The sequence below is a fragment of the Neopsephotus bourkii genome, unplaced genomic scaffold, assembly GCF_033783945.1.
Source record: "Neopsephotus bourkii isolate Nb327-2 ecotype Australia unplaced genomic scaffold, CSIRO-AGI_Nbou_v1 NB_1630, whole genome shotgun sequence".
In the NCBI taxonomy this organism is placed as follows: Eukaryota; Metazoa; Chordata; class Aves; order Psittaciformes; family Psittacidae; genus Neopsephotus; species Neopsephotus bourkii.
The window spans coordinates 9,500,242-9,520,465 of NW_026902105.1; the positions used below are offsets into that span (position 1 = coordinate 9,500,242).

The 20,224-nt window shown below is 41.4% G+C and overlaps 1 protein-coding gene across 5 annotated transcripts in view; it reads right to left on the minus strand.

The window, feature by feature from the left end:
- SAMD12 (sterile alpha motif domain containing 12) overlaps positions 1-20,224 on the minus strand; it is a 172,694-nt gene that overhangs the window by 112,671 nt on the left and 39,799 nt on the right. For all 5 annotated transcript variants that reach the window (XM_061373441.1, XM_061373440.1, XM_061373438.1 and 2 more), the window contains exon 3: positions 16,401-16,530. In XM_061373441.1, coding sequence (XP_061229425.1) covers positions 16,401-16,530 — 130 coding nt within the window. The remainder of the gene's footprint in view (positions 1-16,400; positions 16,531-20,224) is intronic.

A 20,224-nucleotide genomic window follows, 5' to 3' on the forward strand; every position in this document is an offset into this window, starting at 1 on the left:
AACAGAGCTTGAATTTCCAACAATACCTGAAACAGAAGACTCCCAAGTCTTTCTATATCGTCAATCACTTGCTGCGACATTCATTGGCAAAATGAAGCCTTCATTGTCCTGACTGGTCACTGAAGAACATTAGAAGCCACCACATACACCTGTAATCACCATAAGCAGTCAGGGACAGCTCCAATGAACCCTTTCAGTGATGAACAACGTGGGAATCAATGCAATGCAATACCGTGAGTTCAAGTTGCAGTTTGTGGGTGCATATGCATTGAATATGCATTCCTGCACTGCAGTATTGCAGAGTGTTCCCTCATAAGGCTCTACCTCACTCATGGCCTGAAGAGAGGACTGCTCATGAGTACTCCATGCGATTCTTCACCTAGCTGGAGTGCTGTGCTCAGGCAAAGCTGTGTCATGCTGCAACAGTGCAGATCTACAAATTATGAAAGCAATAATAAAGGTGCAGGAAATTAGACTCAAACAATCCAGTGTCAGTGTTTCTCCTTGAACCATTCACACAGTAGTTTAAGATACCGTCTTGTCAAAAAAGAAAGTCTTGTACAGTTTATGGCCAATGTACTCTTTTGACCTGAGTAGGTAACTCTTTTCTGCTTTTGTTAAAGGAAATTAATGCACCAAGACAAAATCTCCTGAAAACTTACAGCCCTCAAATTACTTTCTGAATGGACACCAGAGAACACCCGAACAATCTGAATCCCACAAGGGCTTTTGCAAAATCTCAGACCCTGAGATTAGGTAATCTATTGAAACCCAAGGAAGCCACGCACACAGAAAATAGAGAGGCAATGGCATTTGCACAAGTAGAATATACTCTTGTGTAAAAAATGGGACAAGCACAGCCACTGTGAGCCCTGCTTTTCTTTACATTGATTTGATGTCTGCACGTGACAGCACTAAGTTCTATCCCAGTGTCGTGGTTTAAACCCAGCCAGACAGCTTGTTCACTCACTTCCCCCCTTCTTGCCCTCCCCCTGCTCCCGAAGGGACGGAAAGGAGAATTGAAACGAATGCAACTCCCACGGGTTGAGATAAGAACACTTTAGTAACTAAGGTATAACACAAATCACTACTGCTACCACCAATAATAATAATGATAAAGGAAATAACAAGGGAAGAGAATACAACACCTCAGCACCAGCCGACTGATAACTCGCCCCTCCCAGCCCGACCAAGCACTGACTGATACCTCCTCCAACCCTGCAGTCCCAGCCCTTCTGGGTAACTCTCAGTTACATCCTGGCCATGACGTGCTGTGGTATGGAATACCTCTTTGGCTAGTTTGGGTCAGGTGTCCTGTCTCTGCTTCCTCCTGGCTTCCCCCCTCCCTGGCAGAGCATGAGGCTTACAAAGTCCTCGGCCAAACCAAAACATCAGTGTTATCAGCTCTGTTCCCAGGTCGAAAGTCAAAACACAGCACTGCACCAGCTACTAAGAAGGAGAAAAATGACTGCTGCTGCTGAACCCAAGACACCCAGCAACTCAGTACTAGATCGGGAAATCCTATGGCACTATTGCATTTAGTGTACGGAGGCCAAAGATAGCTCCATGATTAAAAACCTCCTATTGATCTTATCCAGGCTACATCAGTTGAATGCCAAACATCTCTGAATGGGAAAAAATACTTGAAGTGTTATGTCTTCAGAACAAATGGTCTTCAAATAGTTATTTTCATTATCATTTTTATGACAGTGCAAGAGCCACTTCTGATGTTGCAAATGTAAGGAAATGCATAGCATGACATCAGAATCGGGTATCTGCCCTACAGTGCTTTTTACAGCAATTCCCAGGCAACAGCTCTAGAAGTCAGTTTCCTACCAGGCTGTAGGCTCTGGTACCTGTTCCAGCAAGAGAGCATCACACACAGCTTCAGCAACAAATGTTTACCTGATCTAGAAAGAATGTGTAAACAGACATGGGAAACAGATGATATTAATAGGTTATGTGGGGAATCTTGTACAGAAATGATGCCTAAGAAGTGAATTAAAGGAATGACAGGTATGTAAGCATGTATCAGCATCCCACTGGACTCAAGAGAGTGTGCAATAGATTGTTTAGAGACATCATCTTTGCATATGTCACATTAGGTACATTTGCAAAATTCAAGTCACAGGGGAATTCTAAAAGAAGACAGAGGAGGCCTTTAAATCTGAGAGTCGGACTTTCTGTATTACATGCATATAACCTAACATGCTCCCTGGTCAAACACAGGGAAATATAATAGATTCAAACCCTAGGAGGCCTGTCAGGAAAACACACTACACATACAAATTACTAACTGGTTTTACCATGTACTTTTCCCAGTACAAGTACTTACCCCAGGTGTGATGTTTACAACAGGGACACATCTAGCAGCATGTAGGACGGTTCACAGCCAGCTTGAAGTGGGAATACAAGCGCAAGTTGCCCTTATGTCTAAAGTTTTACGCTAGACATAGCCTGACATTGAGATTGAACAAGTAGGAAAAGCCACAAGTAGAGCACAGGAAGAACGGCTGGATAAGTGGCAGATTATTTCATCTCTAGTTTTGCTACACTGGGTCATTTGAGCTTCCCAGGGACCTTTGCTTCTTAAGGCCTAGACTCTCAAGAAGTAGAAAAATAAACCCACGAATACAAATCACACCCTACCTAAATTCACACAACAGAGCTGCAGAGTATCCTAGAATCTAGAGACTGCAGATAGTTCTGCTAAAGAACCACTGTGTCCGTGCAGCCTGGGTTTTCCTTGTGCTCACAGGCATGTATTTTTCCATCCACCTTCCTCACCTTTTAAAAGCTTGATTTTGCTAGCATCTACCCTTTTTCCTAGTAAGCACTTCACTTGCGGAATGACCTGCAAAGCCAGGATTCATTTTCCAATTACTGAATCACTCAAGCTTCCAATTTCAGCTTTTGAATGCACACTCCTGTCCCGCTAAATCCCTATACCCAGTTATCAAGTCACCTATCAACCTTCCTTTCAGTAGCTTCATCTCCTGTAACATGACAACACAAGGCCCATCTTCCAGGCCTGGGAAAAGGCTGGGCTCCGCCTTCCATCTACTTCTATGCTATTCTTAGAATGAAAACATCACAAGTGGACACACTATCTTAGTAGAGACTTAAGTGACCTGAGCTGTGTACAACAGTCCCTGCTATTCAACACAACTTTCATAAGAAAAGATTACACTAGTCCCATTAGCTTTGATTTAGAGCACAAGTAACATACAGTAACTCCCAACCCATTTTCTTCTTTGACAGCCTGTTTTCCAAGGGAGGAAAGGCTACACATCCAGGAGCAAGGAATTTCTCATATATTACACTACATTTGGCTACAATAAAGCAAATTTTCTCAGAACCATTTAGCTAGATTATTTACACCACACTTGTGCCATTAACCCATCCTGCTGTTTGCTACCACATCAACCGCACTATTTAGACAACCAACATAGAAAGCCTGAGCGATGCTGCACAACCAGCTGAACCAGGGGACACCAATAAAGGCCCTTTTCATTAGTGTCTGCCTGCTGCGTACAGGCATCTGTCAGTGAACCAACCTGACTCCAGCATACAGAATTAAAAGGCACATGTTTAATTAAGATGTTATGTGATCCTAAGCTGTATGCTTTGGGGGCAAAACAAGATACTGTATTTCACATGGTAGCTGTTAACTACTAAACTTGTACCCTTGCCAATGGAAAAGAAAAAAGAAAGAAAAAAGCAAGAAAAAAGCACCAGGTTAGTTTGACAGGCTGGGCATGAGGATGACTGGTATTAACTATACAATGCAATTCTTTGTTGACAGAAGCCCAAATTAACTGTTCCATTATTTTGGCAGGATTGGCAAGAGGCTAACAGGTCTGTAGGTTCTTGTGTTCAGTGTAATAAAAAGAAAAAAAATCCCAGAGCATCATTTTTTAACAGAAGGAAGCTTTCTCTATGAAAGGGACTTGGAATGAGTCACTATGATATAGGTCTGAATATGGCTTAATGTGGCATAAAAAAGGACCGTACACACCTGTGAATTGCAAATGCAGAAGTAGATTAGCTTAGGATAACATTTACATGTGACATCCATCATAATCAAGCTGCCTTTTCTTTGGTTTTGATAAGCCAATATATGACAAGCTTTATCTACGTGCATATAGCATCCACAAACTAATGGACACAAGCATTTTAGCACTGCAATTTAACTAGTGCTTGACAGCGGATTGGATTGCAGTACTTCATAGGTTTGATATGCTCAGAACAGATTGTCACATTCCTGGCATTTCTCCAGACAGTGTTTATACTTAACAATGGCCACAAAAAATCAGACCTAGTAACAAACATTTCCTTATAGCCCATTTGGGATTATTCAACATTTGGCACCATTTTTTAAATAACCTTATTAATCCATCTTCAGGTTCTGAGCTGCTTGTTATATTTAGACCACAAACATGTCCTGCAAAATAAAATCTACATAATCTATGCAAAACAAACATTAAAAAGTGTACTTTGAACATGACAGTTAAGAAAAACTTTGACTAAATAGAACACCTGAGCCAGTACTCAAAACCCAACTGGATATGGTCCCGGACACCCTGTTCTGGCTGACCCTGCTTGAGCGGGGAGTTGGACTGATCTCAGAAGGGCCCTTCCAACCTAAATAACTCCAGGACTGGATGATTTTAATCTGTGAACAGGTAAGTAACCTCAATTCTGCAATCCGCTGCACCCAACAGAACCTGCAGAGAAAGTGACTGGGGTTTATACACACAAACTTGTTTGGGGGATCAGAGGCATCTGTAAAAGACCTCCCTCTAATCACAGCACAACGTCACCAGGCCCTGCGCAATGCAGGTGCCCTGTCAGCACAGTTGACAGGACTGGGATTACACTGACGGCTTGTCTCAAATACATGGCACACTGACAAAAGATACACATTTCCTCAAGGGATCATTGTTCAGCGTTTCACAAAACAGAACAAACCCTCAGATTTCCCTTGGGGGAGCATTTTGGATTTTTTTAGTCAGTGATTAAGCAGCAGCATTTTTGTCTGTGGAACTTGGAGGCTTCTCTTACCAACCCGGTGGGCAGGAATTACACTGTGCTTCCAGCTGAGCTGCTGGAGAACAGGGTGAGGTCTGCACAGCCTGAAGTGCAGGCTCCCGAGGTTCTGAAGACTCCTGTGTAATAGATGATGTGCTGGAATTCAGTTTGGACATCTTTCAGGGCTTTGTTTCAGATTTTTTCATCCTTTAACCCCACTTCTGTTGTAAGTATGCAGCAATGTAGTCCTGAAAGACTAAAATGCACAGCAGGCTGTAATAGCAGCCACTGAAGCACAGTAAGAACAGAGCACCTGATTTTCAGCAGCAACACAGCCCTCAAATGTACTTGTTCACATACTGGATTATGTTAGATTGTAGTTGAAGTTAGTAAGAAGCCATTAGAACAAGAGTCCCCCAAGTTTTACGAGAGGTTAACCACTTCATGTGGATTGCTATATAACAGAGTTTGCCTCTGATAAGTACTTTTGGGACTCCAAAAGGTTAATGAAACCTCAGGGGAGAGAAGACTGTATTTTGCTGGGGTTTTTGAAGGAGTCACACCTTCAGTGCACTTTGCTAAGAAGGCTCATGAATTAATCTACGTATCCTTGTTTCAGACCAAAATGGCTTATTAGGTACCTATATCTTGTGTGTCTAAGCTCACTTCTGCACGTGTAGGGCTTCTCTTCATGGATAAAAAAGTCACAGAATCATTGGTCAGGCATGATTAGCCTTCAGTGAAGCCATGCTGGCTCTCACCAACCACCCCCCTTGCTGTCCATGCGCCTGAGCATATTTTCCAGCAGGACCTGCTCCATGATGCTCCTGGGCACCAAGGAGCCACTGTCTGCATTGCAGTTCCCTGGGTCTTCCTTTTTCTCACCCTTGAAAACTTGGGGTTGCACTTCCCCCAGTATCAATTAAAAGACAGAAAGTTTCTCACAGTGGATTTCCCAATTCTTCTGGCTACACACAGGACAGGAAGCCTTCTCCTGCATTAACCAAGTGCTGATCACCTCTAGGATCTGAGGAGTCACATAAACACTTCCCAGGGTGTGCAGGTCCTTGGTGGGTGAAGGGCTGAAAAATCAATTTCTGAATGCAGTGGACATGGCATGGACAGAATCCAGCCTTTTTTGTTGCTGTTGTTGTTCGAATTGCTCCTTCCGCTGAATTCCGAGGAAAATGCTGGAGCTGGGTCCTTATATCTTTACTAAAAGAGCCAGGTATTTGTGACCTCCCTCCACTGTGCATTCTTTGATAACAAGGATAAAGCTCAGTGTCAAGTGCACTGTACCAGATCCTGTCAGACTTTGAACCTGTTCAATTAACTATATCAAATCAAACCATTTTCACTGGAGCACTGGAAGGCACTTCTTTCCTTACTGAAGGCTATTCCTTTGGTAAACCTTGACTTCCAGAGGCCAGCTGTTTTAGCACTTGAGCTGTTAAAAAAAAGAAAGCAGCTTTGGGTTTTATTTTTATTATAATATGGGGGAGGTAGGGAAGAAAGAAGTGCTTTTTCCTCTGGTCCCTTTGCTTTCTTTAAAAGGCTCATGTGGCTGGGCTGCTATTTCCAAACTAGAATCATTTTCACAGGGACATGAAAACATTTGGGACCTCCCTGGAAGTGTCTGGGGCCAGGCTGGATGGGGCTTTTGAGCATCCTGGTCTAGTGTGAGGTGTTCATGCCCGTGGCAGAGGGGCTGGAACTGAATGATCTTTAAGGGTGCCTTCCAGCCCAGACCGTCTATGGTTCTATGACATGCTAATGAAGAGGCTGAAAGCCGGGGGTAAGGGCTGGCTTCTCTTGCACGCTCCCGAGCGCAGCGGCCACAGATCACACAAAGGCTGCTGTTCTGCTGGGATAAGCCCCTGCAGGAACTTGGAGGGGCTGCTACAACCCGGGCTCAGAGCGAGCGGCGGGTTCCAGCCCTGCGCTGCTCTCCCTGAGGGCGGTGTCCGGTGCGCCAGCGCCCCCCCGCGGAGCCGCGCCGCGCCGCACCCGCCGGCGCAGCCGAGCTGCGGTTCAGGCTGTGCGGAGCAGGTAAAACACCCGCAGCTTCCCCAAGCGTTTCCAGTCCTTCCTAAACACCATCCCGGGGGCACGGGGGAGCACTGCAGCCTGTGTGCCTTCAGCGACAGGGGGGCAGCTCAAGGCACCCGCACAGGGCGGGCCCAGCTCTTGGAGAGGGAAAGCAGAAAGCAGCTGAGAACGTGGGGACCTGACAGGGCAACACTTCGGAGAGGCGTTAATCCATTTGTTCACAACAGAACTGGAGGATGCCTGGCTTGGGAAGAGTGGCAGGGGATTGATTAGACAACAGTGAGAGGTGGAGGAGAGAGAAGGAACACAAGTCACAGACCGACTGGATCAGAGAGATTGAACATGCACTCCCTCATTTGTGTCACAAAACAGAAGTCACACTCTCAGCTGTGGCTTCCTCCAGGTTCACATTTCAGGAGAATTTCCTTCTGTGTTTCACCATCAGGTTAGCTGCATTATTAGACTGGGGAACACTGCCAAATAATTATAAGATTACACTGAGACTAAATCCCCGTATCATGAATAGCACATGCTGGCAAGTAACAAGCTGAATAAAAAGACTCAGCTCTAGCTGCTTACTGGTATCACAAACACCCACTAAGCAGCAAATTAATTCACTTCTTCAAAGTGAAGAATTGCGAGGTCCTCTAACAACTCTTCCATTTAATCACTGAAATTTCCCGCATCTAGTTTCCTTACCTACAACTGAGCCATAATACTTGACTTCATGTCTGCACAGCAAAGATGACAGATACTCCTTTCCAGACAACAGCACAAGTAATCTGAAGGGACACCCTCCAATACCTCTTGTTTTTGTCCATGTTCCCACCAGAATGGGAACCAGGACTGCTGGAGTGCTGCAGGAAAGCCTGACTTGGTAGGAAATGAGATCCCAACAGTTTAACCAAGCTGAAAAAATAAGTCCCAGACTCACTACATACAGCAGTTTTAAAAAAGCAACACAATTGCAGCTTAATGAGACTTTGGTCAGAGCACAGTACTTGGAATCAGCACAAGTAATAGGAAGGCCTAAATATTCAATGGCTACTTCTGAACTAAGGATTCTACCCTTTGAGTGGAAAGCCTCCGGGCTGCTCTGCACCATACTGAAGTAGTTCATCAGTGTTAATCAAGCAGGGAAATAAAAAATAGGAATTAAAGAAGTGCCATCAGGGTTAACAATCCTACATCCTATGGCTTCAAGCTGTTCCTTGGAGGTCCTCCAAGTAACAGCAGTGCTTCACCCTGCATAGCCCCTAGATAATGGGATCACACAGCCTAGGGATCCATCAAGGAACGTGGCAAAGTAATAAAGTAATCACGAACAGTTGGTGATGGTTCCAAAAACCTGTAGAAAAAGAACTTCCTGAGAAATGAAATGAGAGGGCAGAGTATTTGGCAGAACGTTAGAACTATTCTTGAAGTGATCAATACCCCTGTAAAGCAGCTAAGGAAGAAACAGTTGACAAAAAGCATGCTTCAGAAAGAACATGTGATGGGTCACAAAACAGGGTGAGCAAAGGAAACAGAGTGAACACAAAAGGGTGTTTTCATAACGTCTTCTCTTTGTTACATTGAGTCCACTAAATTCTTTTGTTTGGAGGCATCCTTCACCCTTCCATTGATCGCTTCAGCAATTTACTCTTACCCTTGGTCTTATGAACCTCACTTGGTTGTCTGAGTCCCCTAAGATAGGGAGGGTAAGCACCCAAAGGCTAAGTCAGTAGCTGCTAAGATTTCTGGCTCTGTCTGTGGATCACAATCAGTGTTTCGTTCTTCTTGCAGATACACTGTGCAGCCTGATCAGCAAACTAGGAAATATCACAGAGCTTTACAGTATGGTTTAAGAATTCCTGAAATAGGCTTTGCTAATGTATTTGATACAGTTTTCCATATCTTATCCCAATTCACATTTTTAGCTCCCTCTGAATAAGAAACAGAAATTGATTTTGAAACTGGCTGCCACAGTGAGAGTTTCCAGGAGTGAGTTTTACATGATACTGATGTGAATTAGTGGAGAACATTAGTAGAGAACACAGTGGATGAGGTCTACACTGTACAACAAAGATCTTTTCAAGGAGAAGGGTAAGAGATGATACAATCTCTAGTGACCAAAAGTTGACTAAAATAAATAGAATAAGATTAAATTAAAAATGAAAAAAACCCTTGTGTTAAAGGGAAGTAATAATCCAATTATCATTGCATATAATTATGAAACATTAATTCCTGAACATCTGACAGCACTTGAGGAGTAAGTACTGAGAAGCAAGTATACACTGCTTCAAATAAAGAGCAATATACCTTTTCCTCCTGCCACCTAAATACCCACACTCTAAGGGTACAAAATAACTTATCTAAGCTAAGATGATGGAGGATTTCAAATCTGAAGCTAAAGGACAGGAATTATGCTTCTCAGTTCAAAGATAATTTGGATTCCATGTGATACATCAGGTAGGAGTAGAAGCTACAGCAAATCTGGCTACCATGGCTCTTACTGAATTCTTATATAGCGACGGAGTAAAGAAAAAGAGGCAACCAGAGTGCAATTCACTTCTAAGTATGCTGTAGAGCAATCAGTTATTGAAACCATGAGAGAGCCTGCCAGGTAGTTACAAGTGGAGAGAGCATACCAAGGAAAAGCAACCAGACCCAAGAAATATCCAGTAAAATAGGAAATCACGTAAAACATTCATCAGCTACTTGCACAGCAGATCTCACAGCTGAGAACAGACCAGAAGCACGGAATCTGTTTATTCTGAATGCAGTCAATATAAAGGCAGTAACATTGATATGTCATTGGCAAGCAAGGCCAAAAATGCCTTAATCGCCCTTCAGCAGTTTCCCCACCCTATTAAACAGATACTAATACCACTTCTTCCACAAAGGCTTTTATGTAACAAATAATGGCATTAGACACTCCCCACTGGTTTGTGCACAGAAGATGGCTCCACTGCACAACTAATTGACTTGATTTCTTCTTATGCACACAGGGGTTACTTCTCCTATACACAAGCAGCAACTTGGTTTAGCAATGAAGAGCAATGAAGATTGTCATAGAATCATAGAATATAATAGTTAGGGTTGGAAAGGACCTTAAGATCATCCAGTTCCAACACCTCACTCTAAACCATGTCACCCAAGACTCCATCCCACCTGGCCTTGAACCCTGTCAGGGGTGGATGTCATGGCAGCTAGTTAGAAAACATTCTCCTGTTCCAGATTTACAAACATGAAACAACAGAAAAGAGATGTCCTTCTTCCACAGATTATCAAAAGCCAATTTATCTGAAAATAGCCAACTATGTTGACACTTAAGTTACAACTTCCATGAGGTATTCAAATGTTTCATTGTCCCCTTCTCAACTGCAGATGAGCCTGGCCTGGTCGTACCAGGTCTCTCATGAGCCATTACAGTTTTGCCTCTTGTTGTGGAAGTTCACTACATATTGAATGAGCTATAATCTGACTGCAAAGCCAGACCCAGGAACCATTCCTAAAACACAAGAGATTACTTTAATGCAAAATTTTCTTTATCAATAAGGGGTTGAATAATGAAAATTAGATTTCCACTTTCCAACTATTTGGCTCTTCTAAGTTCTTTCACTTCCATGTTATATAAACACATTCATTATATTACATTCCTTATATTACTGACATTATATTCATTATATTTCTGATACTATTTTCTGAGCAAAAAGAACAGTTGACACATATTATGCAAACAGGAGCCTTATACCAACACCCATCTCTCTTTGATATGTTCCACATGTTAAAAATTAAGAGCAGCCAAGTTTGAAACAGGGAAAACTCTTCAGTCGCTCACATTTTCCAACACGAGCATCACAGCTCCACAAAGAATGCCGCAAGTAAGTCTGACCTTACCCAGGCAGCAGAATAAAAGCTCTCTCCAGGGTGAAGCAGTGATTTTATTTTGATTTTAAACACCAGATGGATGTAGTCAGGATTCATCTGACAGCCCACCAACCAACACTGCTGTTAAGACCTCACAGAAAAAGGAGGGAAAAGTGGCATCAATAAGGGCTGTGGACAAGGCTGGCTTAAGCTTTGCACCATGGGGAAGGAAAAGGATTCACAGAGATGGCTAAAGGTGGAAACTGCTTCTACAATATCACTATCAGATGAACACTGCTTGGGAGGAGAGGTCTATTGTGCTGAAAAGCACTGTCAAGTGAAAAAGAAGGAAGTCAACTAATATTTTATCGTAAATAGCCTCCATTTGGACACAATGAAGGTTCCTTTCTGCTTCTACTAAAAATTTTTCTTCTTCTGTGAATAAATTACATGCTTTCTCAGACATACAGCACTGCTGTGGAATGCTTAAAACTTGCTACAAGTTTGGGACCAAACAGAGAAAAATGTGGTAATTAAAACTTGAATAATATTTTAAAGGAGGCTAAAGTACTTCCTACGATACCTTGCCCTGACCCAGGACCTTCTTCACTTGGTACTAGTCCTACACTTGCTCATAAAACCAGTCCTCTACCAACAACAAACAACCTAGAGGGCAGGCTGTGACCAGTTTATAAGGGACAATAAAACAATGTCAAATAAAATAAGCTAAGAAAAGGTGCCAGTTTGTGTAGTCTTCTGCCCTGCAGGATTTGTGAGAAGACTCTGGAGGACCCCGTGTCAGGTAAGACAGATCGGGGTAGACACTGGGCTGCACACCTATAGAGGTCATCTTACAGAAGACCTCATTTTGCTTCTTGCATCAGATCTCATATTAGGTGTGCTGTGTCACTGGCATGAGAGATATAGGATCATAGAATCATAAAATAGTTAGGGATGGAAAGGACCTTAAGATCATCTAGTTCCAACAGCCCTGCCATGGGCAGGGACACCTCACACTAAACCATGTCACCTAAGGCTTCATCCAACATGGTCTTGAACACTGCCAGGGATGGAGCATTCACAGCCTCCCTGGGCAACCTATTCCAGTGCCTCACCACCCTTAAAGAATTTCTTCCTTATATCCAATCTAAACTTCCCCTGTTTAAGTTTTAACCCATTACCCCTTGTCCTATCACTACAGTCCCTAATGAAGAGTCCATCCCCAGCATCCCTATAGGCCCCCTTCAGATACTGGAAGGCTGCTATGAGGTCTCCACGCAGCCTTCTCTTCTCCAGGCTGAACAGCCCCAACTTGCTCAGCCTATCTTCATATGGGAGGTGCTCCAGTCCCCTGATCATCCTCGTGGCCCTGCTCTGGACTTGTTCCAACAGTTCCATGTCCTTTTTATGTTGACACCAGAACTGCACACAATACTCCAAGTGAGGTCTCACAAGAGCAGAGTAGAGGAGTAGGATCACGTCCTTCAACCTGCTGGTCGTGCTCCTTTTGATGCAGCCCAGGATACAGTTGGCTTTCTGGGCTGCGAGTACACACTGCCAGCTCATGTTCATGATACTGGATCGATGTGATACTCATCAATAATGGAAGGATGAAGAATAATGAAGTTGGAATCACTTGTCAAGGGAGGGATTGGGAAGCAAGCAGTTGTTCCAAATGAAATGGACCTGTTAACGGGAAGACTTATCTGGCTCAAACAACATCCTTTATACACACATCACATCTTCATCTCTGTTGTACTGATGCCAAAACATGTATGAGGAAGATGAATGCCATCAGGAGGTCACAACACTGGCAGTGTTCAAGGCCAGGTTGGACGAGGCCTTGGGTAATATGGTTTAGAGCGAGGTGTCCCTGCCCATGGCAGGGGTGTTGGAACTTGATGATCTTAAGGTCCTTTCCAACCCTAACTATTCTATGATTCTATGATTCTAACATGATGAACAAAGCCTCCTGGTTTTGGCCACCCTTGCTGCCTCAGAGGTAGGAATGAAACCCAGGCCTCCTGCGCTGTACTGCACAGCTGTCATCCCCATGTCACTGCATTGGCTGCAGCAAAAAACTCAGCTGAATTCAATGAAACAAAGAGCATAATCAAACTAAATATACATCCTGGAAATCAGAAAACTATCTGGCAATGCTCTGGTAAGAAAAAGAATCCCTTTCTCTCTATGGAGAGAGTAACTTAGACCTGAGGATTCAGTGTGCGTCCTAAGAATATCAGAATAACCTGAAACAGAGCCAAGGTTTCTCCAAATTCCAGTGTAGTATCTTAAACCATGAGACCACCCCTACTCTGACATGCTCAACAACATGGACATTTCAGCTGATACGATGAACCCCTAACACCTGCAAAGATATTAGTGAAGTGAAAAAGAAAAAATAAACCAATTCAGATTTAAAAGCAACTTTTTTATATGAATTTCATAAAAAATATATGTCAACAGAGTTGATTTAATGCAAGCAACTTTAATGCTGATTTAATGCAAGCATCTTTAGAGGTTATAGAGTTAGTCTGATTTTAAGGCTATTTGGAGCAGGTTTCCAGCAGCAGTTATTATTTAATTTTCTAAGGTGCCATTTGGTATTTAATGAATATTCAGAAGTTGTGGATCCTTCTAAAACTAAAAAGAGGTTTCCCTGAGTCCTGTTCCTTTCCTCCTTAAAAGTTTAATTTAAAAAGGCTTGATTCCTTTCAAGGACCTCCTATCAAATTCCTCCCCTTGGACCAAGGTACCTCTTGGGTATTACTTTGACAGAATGAGGTTTATTTAATGATCATAGCATTAAAACCTCATGCATTGAAGACATGCATTAGCACACTGGGAAACACTGCATTAAAAAAAGAGGTGAAGAAGGGTTTCTTTCCTTCCTTCCAGCCTTCCAACAAATCATAGAATCATAGAACAGTTTGGGTTGCAAAGGACCTTAAAATAATCCTGTTCCAACCCCCCCTGCCATGGGCAGGGATACCTCACACCAGACCATGTCGCTCAAGGCTCTATCCAGCCTGGCCTTGAACACTGCCAGGGATGGAGCATTCACAGCTTCCTTGGGCAACCCATTCCTGTCCCTCACTACCTGCACAGTAAATAACTTCCTCCTTATATCTAACCTGAACTTCCCCTCTTTCAGTTTAAACCCATTCCCCCTTGCCCTATCACTACAGTCCTTGATGAAGAGCGCCTCTGCAGCATCCTTGTAGGCCCCTTTCAGATACTGGAAGGCTGCTGTAAGGTCTCCACACAGCGTCCCATATAAAATGCCACCATTCTCAGCACCTATGGTTAACAATTGCTAGATATATTTGCCCAGGACTACTTTCCTGGCTGATAAACATGTCTTAGATTTGATCTTAAAATAAAGTTTAAATATCCTTTTCATGTCACTTTCTTCAAGTTCTTTTCTATCATATTTTTCCATATCAAAGCAACCTGTAAAGTTACTTCAATTCCTGAGAAATTTTCAACAATCACATCACCTTTCCATAGCCATATCTGGAAACAGTTACATGACCTTGGCTTAATCCATTAGTTTCCATGCTCTTTTCATGCTCTATTTTTTTTGAGCCACAAATCCACTGTTCTATCCCCTTATTAGATTTCAAATAATTGGAGTCACAGCACTGGAAATATCTTCCCAAGTTATTGATTTCACTCATAATATTATCACAATATACTTCTCTAAAATCCGTACAAACATTGATTGCCACTGAATTGAAGTTATTTTCTTCCCTGCAGACTTACTTTTCTAACACGTACTAATATTGTCCTTATACCTCTTTTGTGTAAAGTGAAAGACTGATCTTGATTCTTCTTTTTCATACAGGTCTGTAAAGTCCAAAGTTTTGCACATCGGCACTGAAACTACAAGGTTTCCATCTATGTTTATGTTGAAATGAAAACAACTTTTTCTTCCTTTCAACTCCATTTCGGTGCCTTAATTTTATGAACATAATACGGTAGTAAAACAGTACTCGAAAAATAGCTTCAGTCCTTTCTGGTAGCGTTCTGGATGCAGTCAGCTCCGTACACATGGGTGGAGACACAGACTACATTCCTGTGGACTGCATTCAACAGTTGATGACTTAAAGGAAATGGTCACAATGGGTATGTAGTAGAACTCAGCACTTAGCAAACCAATACCTCTCACGTGTGTGTACCCGTATTCATGGCTACTCAGTAAACAAATATCAGTAGTTTGGTCTGACATGTTTGCAGTCACTTCAGTTTTACCAGGAAGGAAAGAACATCTACAGGAATCGATGTAAACACCACAAGTACACGTATACAAACAGACACAGATTGAGACATACATCAGTTAGCAATATGTTATGGTTAAGACTGAGATTTGTATGTGAAACTCAAATCTCTGCTTGATATTAAATGGCTGAATGCCACCACTTCAGGGAACAAACTGGTGTTCCACATTAAACTTTTAACAGATTAATTAATGCCTAGATATGAGTAAAATGCTATTTAACTCCCAAGTTACATCTGTATTTATGTTAATCCAGTTACTCCGCTAAACTGATGTCCCTTCTAAGTGGTCAGCTAAAATACCACTACACTAAACTGAGTAGGAGTTAACAAGATAACAAAATCAGCATCAACTTCTAAAGTAAATAATAAAATACAATTATGTTTTTTAACATATGGTTCTATGACAAGACACAAAATGTTGAGGTTCTGAAGGTCCCACAGGTATTTGAGGCCCAAACCATGACAGAACAAACAAATGTTTTTTAGACTAGACAAGGAAAGGGTTTGCAAGTAGGAAGCCCCCATCCAATAAAGGAAGGACTGGAAGAAAGAATGATTGTTTCTATTTGAGTTACAGCTGGGACAGAAATCAGTTTCACCAGCTGGAAATAATGGTTTAGATTGATACTAGGAAAATAACAACTTTAAGGACTGCAAAATACTGGAATAGAAAGATGTAGAAATCGCCTTCGTTGCCAATTGTCCAAAGCAAAGTTAGACAAAGATCTGTTAGAAAGAACTTGCTGTACTGATCCTGCTTCAGATCTAGGGAGAGGCCCATCCTATGCGCTGAGCACTCTAAGAAAATGATCTCGAGGTGAAACATCTCAATGAAAAAAACTCGTTCACATTTGTCCTCGTAGGACGTTTCTTAACGTCGGGGCCATGGGGTAGGGTATATTTATTTGGAATGAATGGGGTGTGTCCCTTACCCACATACAGACTGACTTCTTTCCTCATTATATTAACCCTGAATAATCTGAAATTCATCTTTCAGAGAGATGGGAAAATGACTCATCGCATCCTACAAAAGCTGGTATATTCTCCCCTGACTCTATACCTAGCAACTGTCTAGTCATACAACCAACAAGAAGCCCTCAGTGCACAGTCACAATCTATTAAGAGCAAAGTAAAACAATTTCCCATGTTTTAAGTAAGTAAAGTATTTCTGATAGTGCATACTTTACCAGTTATGTCGTGCTGTTTGAATGACTCACTGTAGATCTGATACTGATTAGGGCAATGTTTCTTCAGCCATTTGCAGACATCCTGCTGGGTCCATAATGCCACAGGCTTGGTCAGCTTCACAGTCCCGGACTAAAAACACAGAATGAAGATCGGAAATGATTTTCAGTCTGCACACAAGTTTCAGAAACGCTAATCTGTGACATCCATACACAATATTAAAATAATAAATGTAAGATAGGAGCTGTTCTGACTGCAGATATCCAATAATGACTGTCACACAAGAGCCAGCTATTCAAATACATCATTCAGGAATCACAGACATTTAAAGGTTCTTTAACATTATTTTGTACTGCATTCATGTTCCTTGCATCACAGAAACATATTGCACTGTGCCCTACTTGAGTAACAGTTTAGAGTGGCCAACTCTGATTGCACCCGAAGGGCAATAGTTGCAGTCTTTGAAGTGTTTAAATTCACGAGGATATATGTTTGTGTCACACGTTGGACATAACCATGGAAGACCAGGAGTATCCTCAGGTTCCACAACTACAATTAGAAAAGATCTTGCAAAAAGTCCTTCTGCTCAAACCAGCTTAAAGACTGGTGGTGCCTGAGAAAAGGAGACTGGGCATTTCAGTTGACACTGTTCCTAGTTTGGGTGAAGTTTACCAGCGGGTTTCATTTTTCTGCTTCCTTTTTACCTTTAACCCTCATACCATCACCATTCTGTGAAATAAGTAGGACTCCTGCTTAAAATAGTCACTTCTTTATAAATAATACAAAAAAGCACTGTTCAGTACTTCCCTGAAAATTCAGTTTTCCTATAGTTTATCTGAACAAATAGAGTAACAGTTGATATATAAAACATTCATAAATTAAGTCAATTGCATTATCATAAAGTCACATTTCATTCAATCAAACAATTCACCTTTGCACATACACTTTTTTTAACCATATAAAAACGCTGCGTTCTAGGCGACCTGAACTGCAGGGATTTAAAGCCTCTTGTCCAAGTATGCAAAACATTATAATAATGAAAATAATATTCAGAGTGATTTCATCTTTTTTTTGCAACACAATCTGCCCAGGAGACTAAGAAAATCTGAAGTAGGTGGGTAGTTCTTACAAACAGTATTGGACATTGCCAAGGTAAGCCTGTGTGAACACCATTTACTTCATTATTCTGTCAAAGAATTGAGTCTATGGAATACAAAGTTCCCACGCTGTGCATGCAGAATACCTGTCCTCCAGCTCCTTCATGGTGTAGATGGTTCGAGAGAAGTTTTTCTGTGCAGAGCTGAGGTGAAGGGGGATGTCACCTCAACCATTCTTCTACATTAGAACTCATGGCAGATTCCCTTGATATCGCCAGCGAGGGTTTATCCCAGCATTTACACAGATGTACTTTGTCAGACAGGCCTTTTCAAAGTTGCTTTGAAACTTTTCATTACTAGAAGCCCAAAGGACCAAAGCAGTTTTAAGCTTATGCTTTGCATACCCTATTAAGTCCATAAAGTACATCACACAAAGATACTAAGTTAGAGCCAGGGAGTATGGCAGCACTAAAGTTCCAACAAGCAAACATGTCTTGAATTCTTGCCCATTTTTTTCCTATCTCTTTTTCATTGCCTGGGTAGAAGTTTAATAAGGGTAGAAGTTAAATAAACAGCAGGAAAATTCTGGTTGAATGTATAATACAATGCACATCCCTTAGCTCAGCTTTTTTTGTTTTGAACAAAAATACCCTCACTGGTAACAAGAATCCTGTTTCAAAGACAGAAATAGGCACCATCCACATTTACAGGTATCACAACAATGCACAAACCCACCTCAAACAATCGATCTTCATCTTTTGCTACCACACACCAACCTTCAGCAAGCAGATGCCAGACAGACTTGGGGTCCACAAAAAAAAGAGCTTTCAAAAGGTGTTGATGGTGCATTATAACCAGGACAGCGTGTGCTTTACCACTGTTCTTTCTGAGAAGCACATTTCTCTACTGCACATACAGAAACCTGCCCTGGACACTGCACAAGTCTGGAGAAGGGGTAACCTCTGCAGGGAGAGCAAGTGCCCTGTAACTGTTCTTCACGCACCTAGGAAGATCAAAGGCTCTTCTTTGAACTTCTCTAGCCTATGCGTTGCTGCTATTTGAATCAAAGAAGAAACCGAATTTCAAAGAAGGGCCCAATAATATGGTATAATTTCAGTGATTTTTATTCCACACATATATAAATGCATGTCCTTCACAAACACATCGAAGAAAAAAACAAGTGAAAATAGCCACAACACAAGTAGTCTGTCTGATTTCATAGAATTCCTGGAACAACAGGGTCAAGACTTCACTGTGTATCTTTATGTTGAGTTACTCCTTAAATTTAAAGCTATTTCTTGAGCAGTGGAATTTTTGAAGACTAGAGGGAAGTCTGTCAGCCCTGGAAAAATAAACTGCTAATGGCTTTTCTGGTACATCATAAAAATATTTAATTACAAATATTTGCATACAAATATATATAGCTAGCTATAGATTTATGAGCTATTTATTTCTATATACAAATAGTGCCAATGTTTGTTTTAACTAAGATGCTGCTCTTTTCAGTTCAGCAACTATTCTCCTCTTAAAGGTTTAAGCACCATCATGTTAAATGAACAAGTTTATCAGCAATTACAAGACAAAATTAACACTTCCCTCTGTGCCTGCAGAACTGAAAGGCAGCTTCAAATCTAGCTATTACGCTGTGCAATATACAGATCGCTGCACAGCAAACATATATGTTTATTTTTACCATCCAATATTCAGAATGATGATTGAAGCATGTTTTGACTTAAACTTGTAACTGCAGTCCAAAAAAGACATTTTTACATTGACATCATCAAGTGTTATGTTTCATTTTCTAATTCATAAGGACTTGATGGAAAAGAGGAATACAGGGGTTTTAAAGCAATGGCTATAAAAAGTACATTGTTGCTGCTTTCATATTTGGAACATCATATCCAAAATATTTTCCAACCAGATGCTCTCAGTGAAAGGCTATTAAAAATGATGCTTCCCTCCCACAAAATTCATTTTTTAATTTCTTCCCTGCTCTAAAGCTAGATCTTATACAAAAAAAATTCCCAGCAAACCAGGGAAAATTACCCTCACCATAAACATACCTATCAAATGAGTCCCCTGCCGCTAACTATATATATACACTAGACAGACAAGTGGAAAACATATTATGTTTTACTTGATTTCTGTTTACTAGCACAGTCAAATAATAGGCCCAAACTGACTAAAAGAAAATAAATAATATGTTTTTAAAAGAAAAGTGATCTTTGGACTACCCTTCATTTTCCTGACATCAACTCATCCTAAAAATCACCCTTTGCCGGCAACACCTTAATAGTTTAAATCCTGCCAAATGCTACACTATCTTGTGTGCCAGATATAGATCTCATGAGAATAAAAGTCTTCAATATTCTGTTCTTTGCTTCTATATTTGAAGGAAAACCTGTTTCTTCAGGACTTCTTTGTCGAGCTCTTTCTTCTAAATTGCCTGAGCCCAGTTTTTGCTGTATCTCTAACTACAAAAATTACTCAAGAAGAAGAAATAAATTAGCATTTTTAATATATGACACAATTTCATGCTCTCTTTGTTCCATGGTGCAGACAAGACAGTATGTAAAATCACCAACTCAAGACTAAATAAATAAATAAATCAAGCCTACAGCCTGCACACTACTAGAGAATGCATTCCAGTGTTCAGGATAGCATTAGCTATGAAGTCCTGCAATGACATACAGTTATCTCTTCAGCCTTCCAGGTGCAGTTCACCAAAC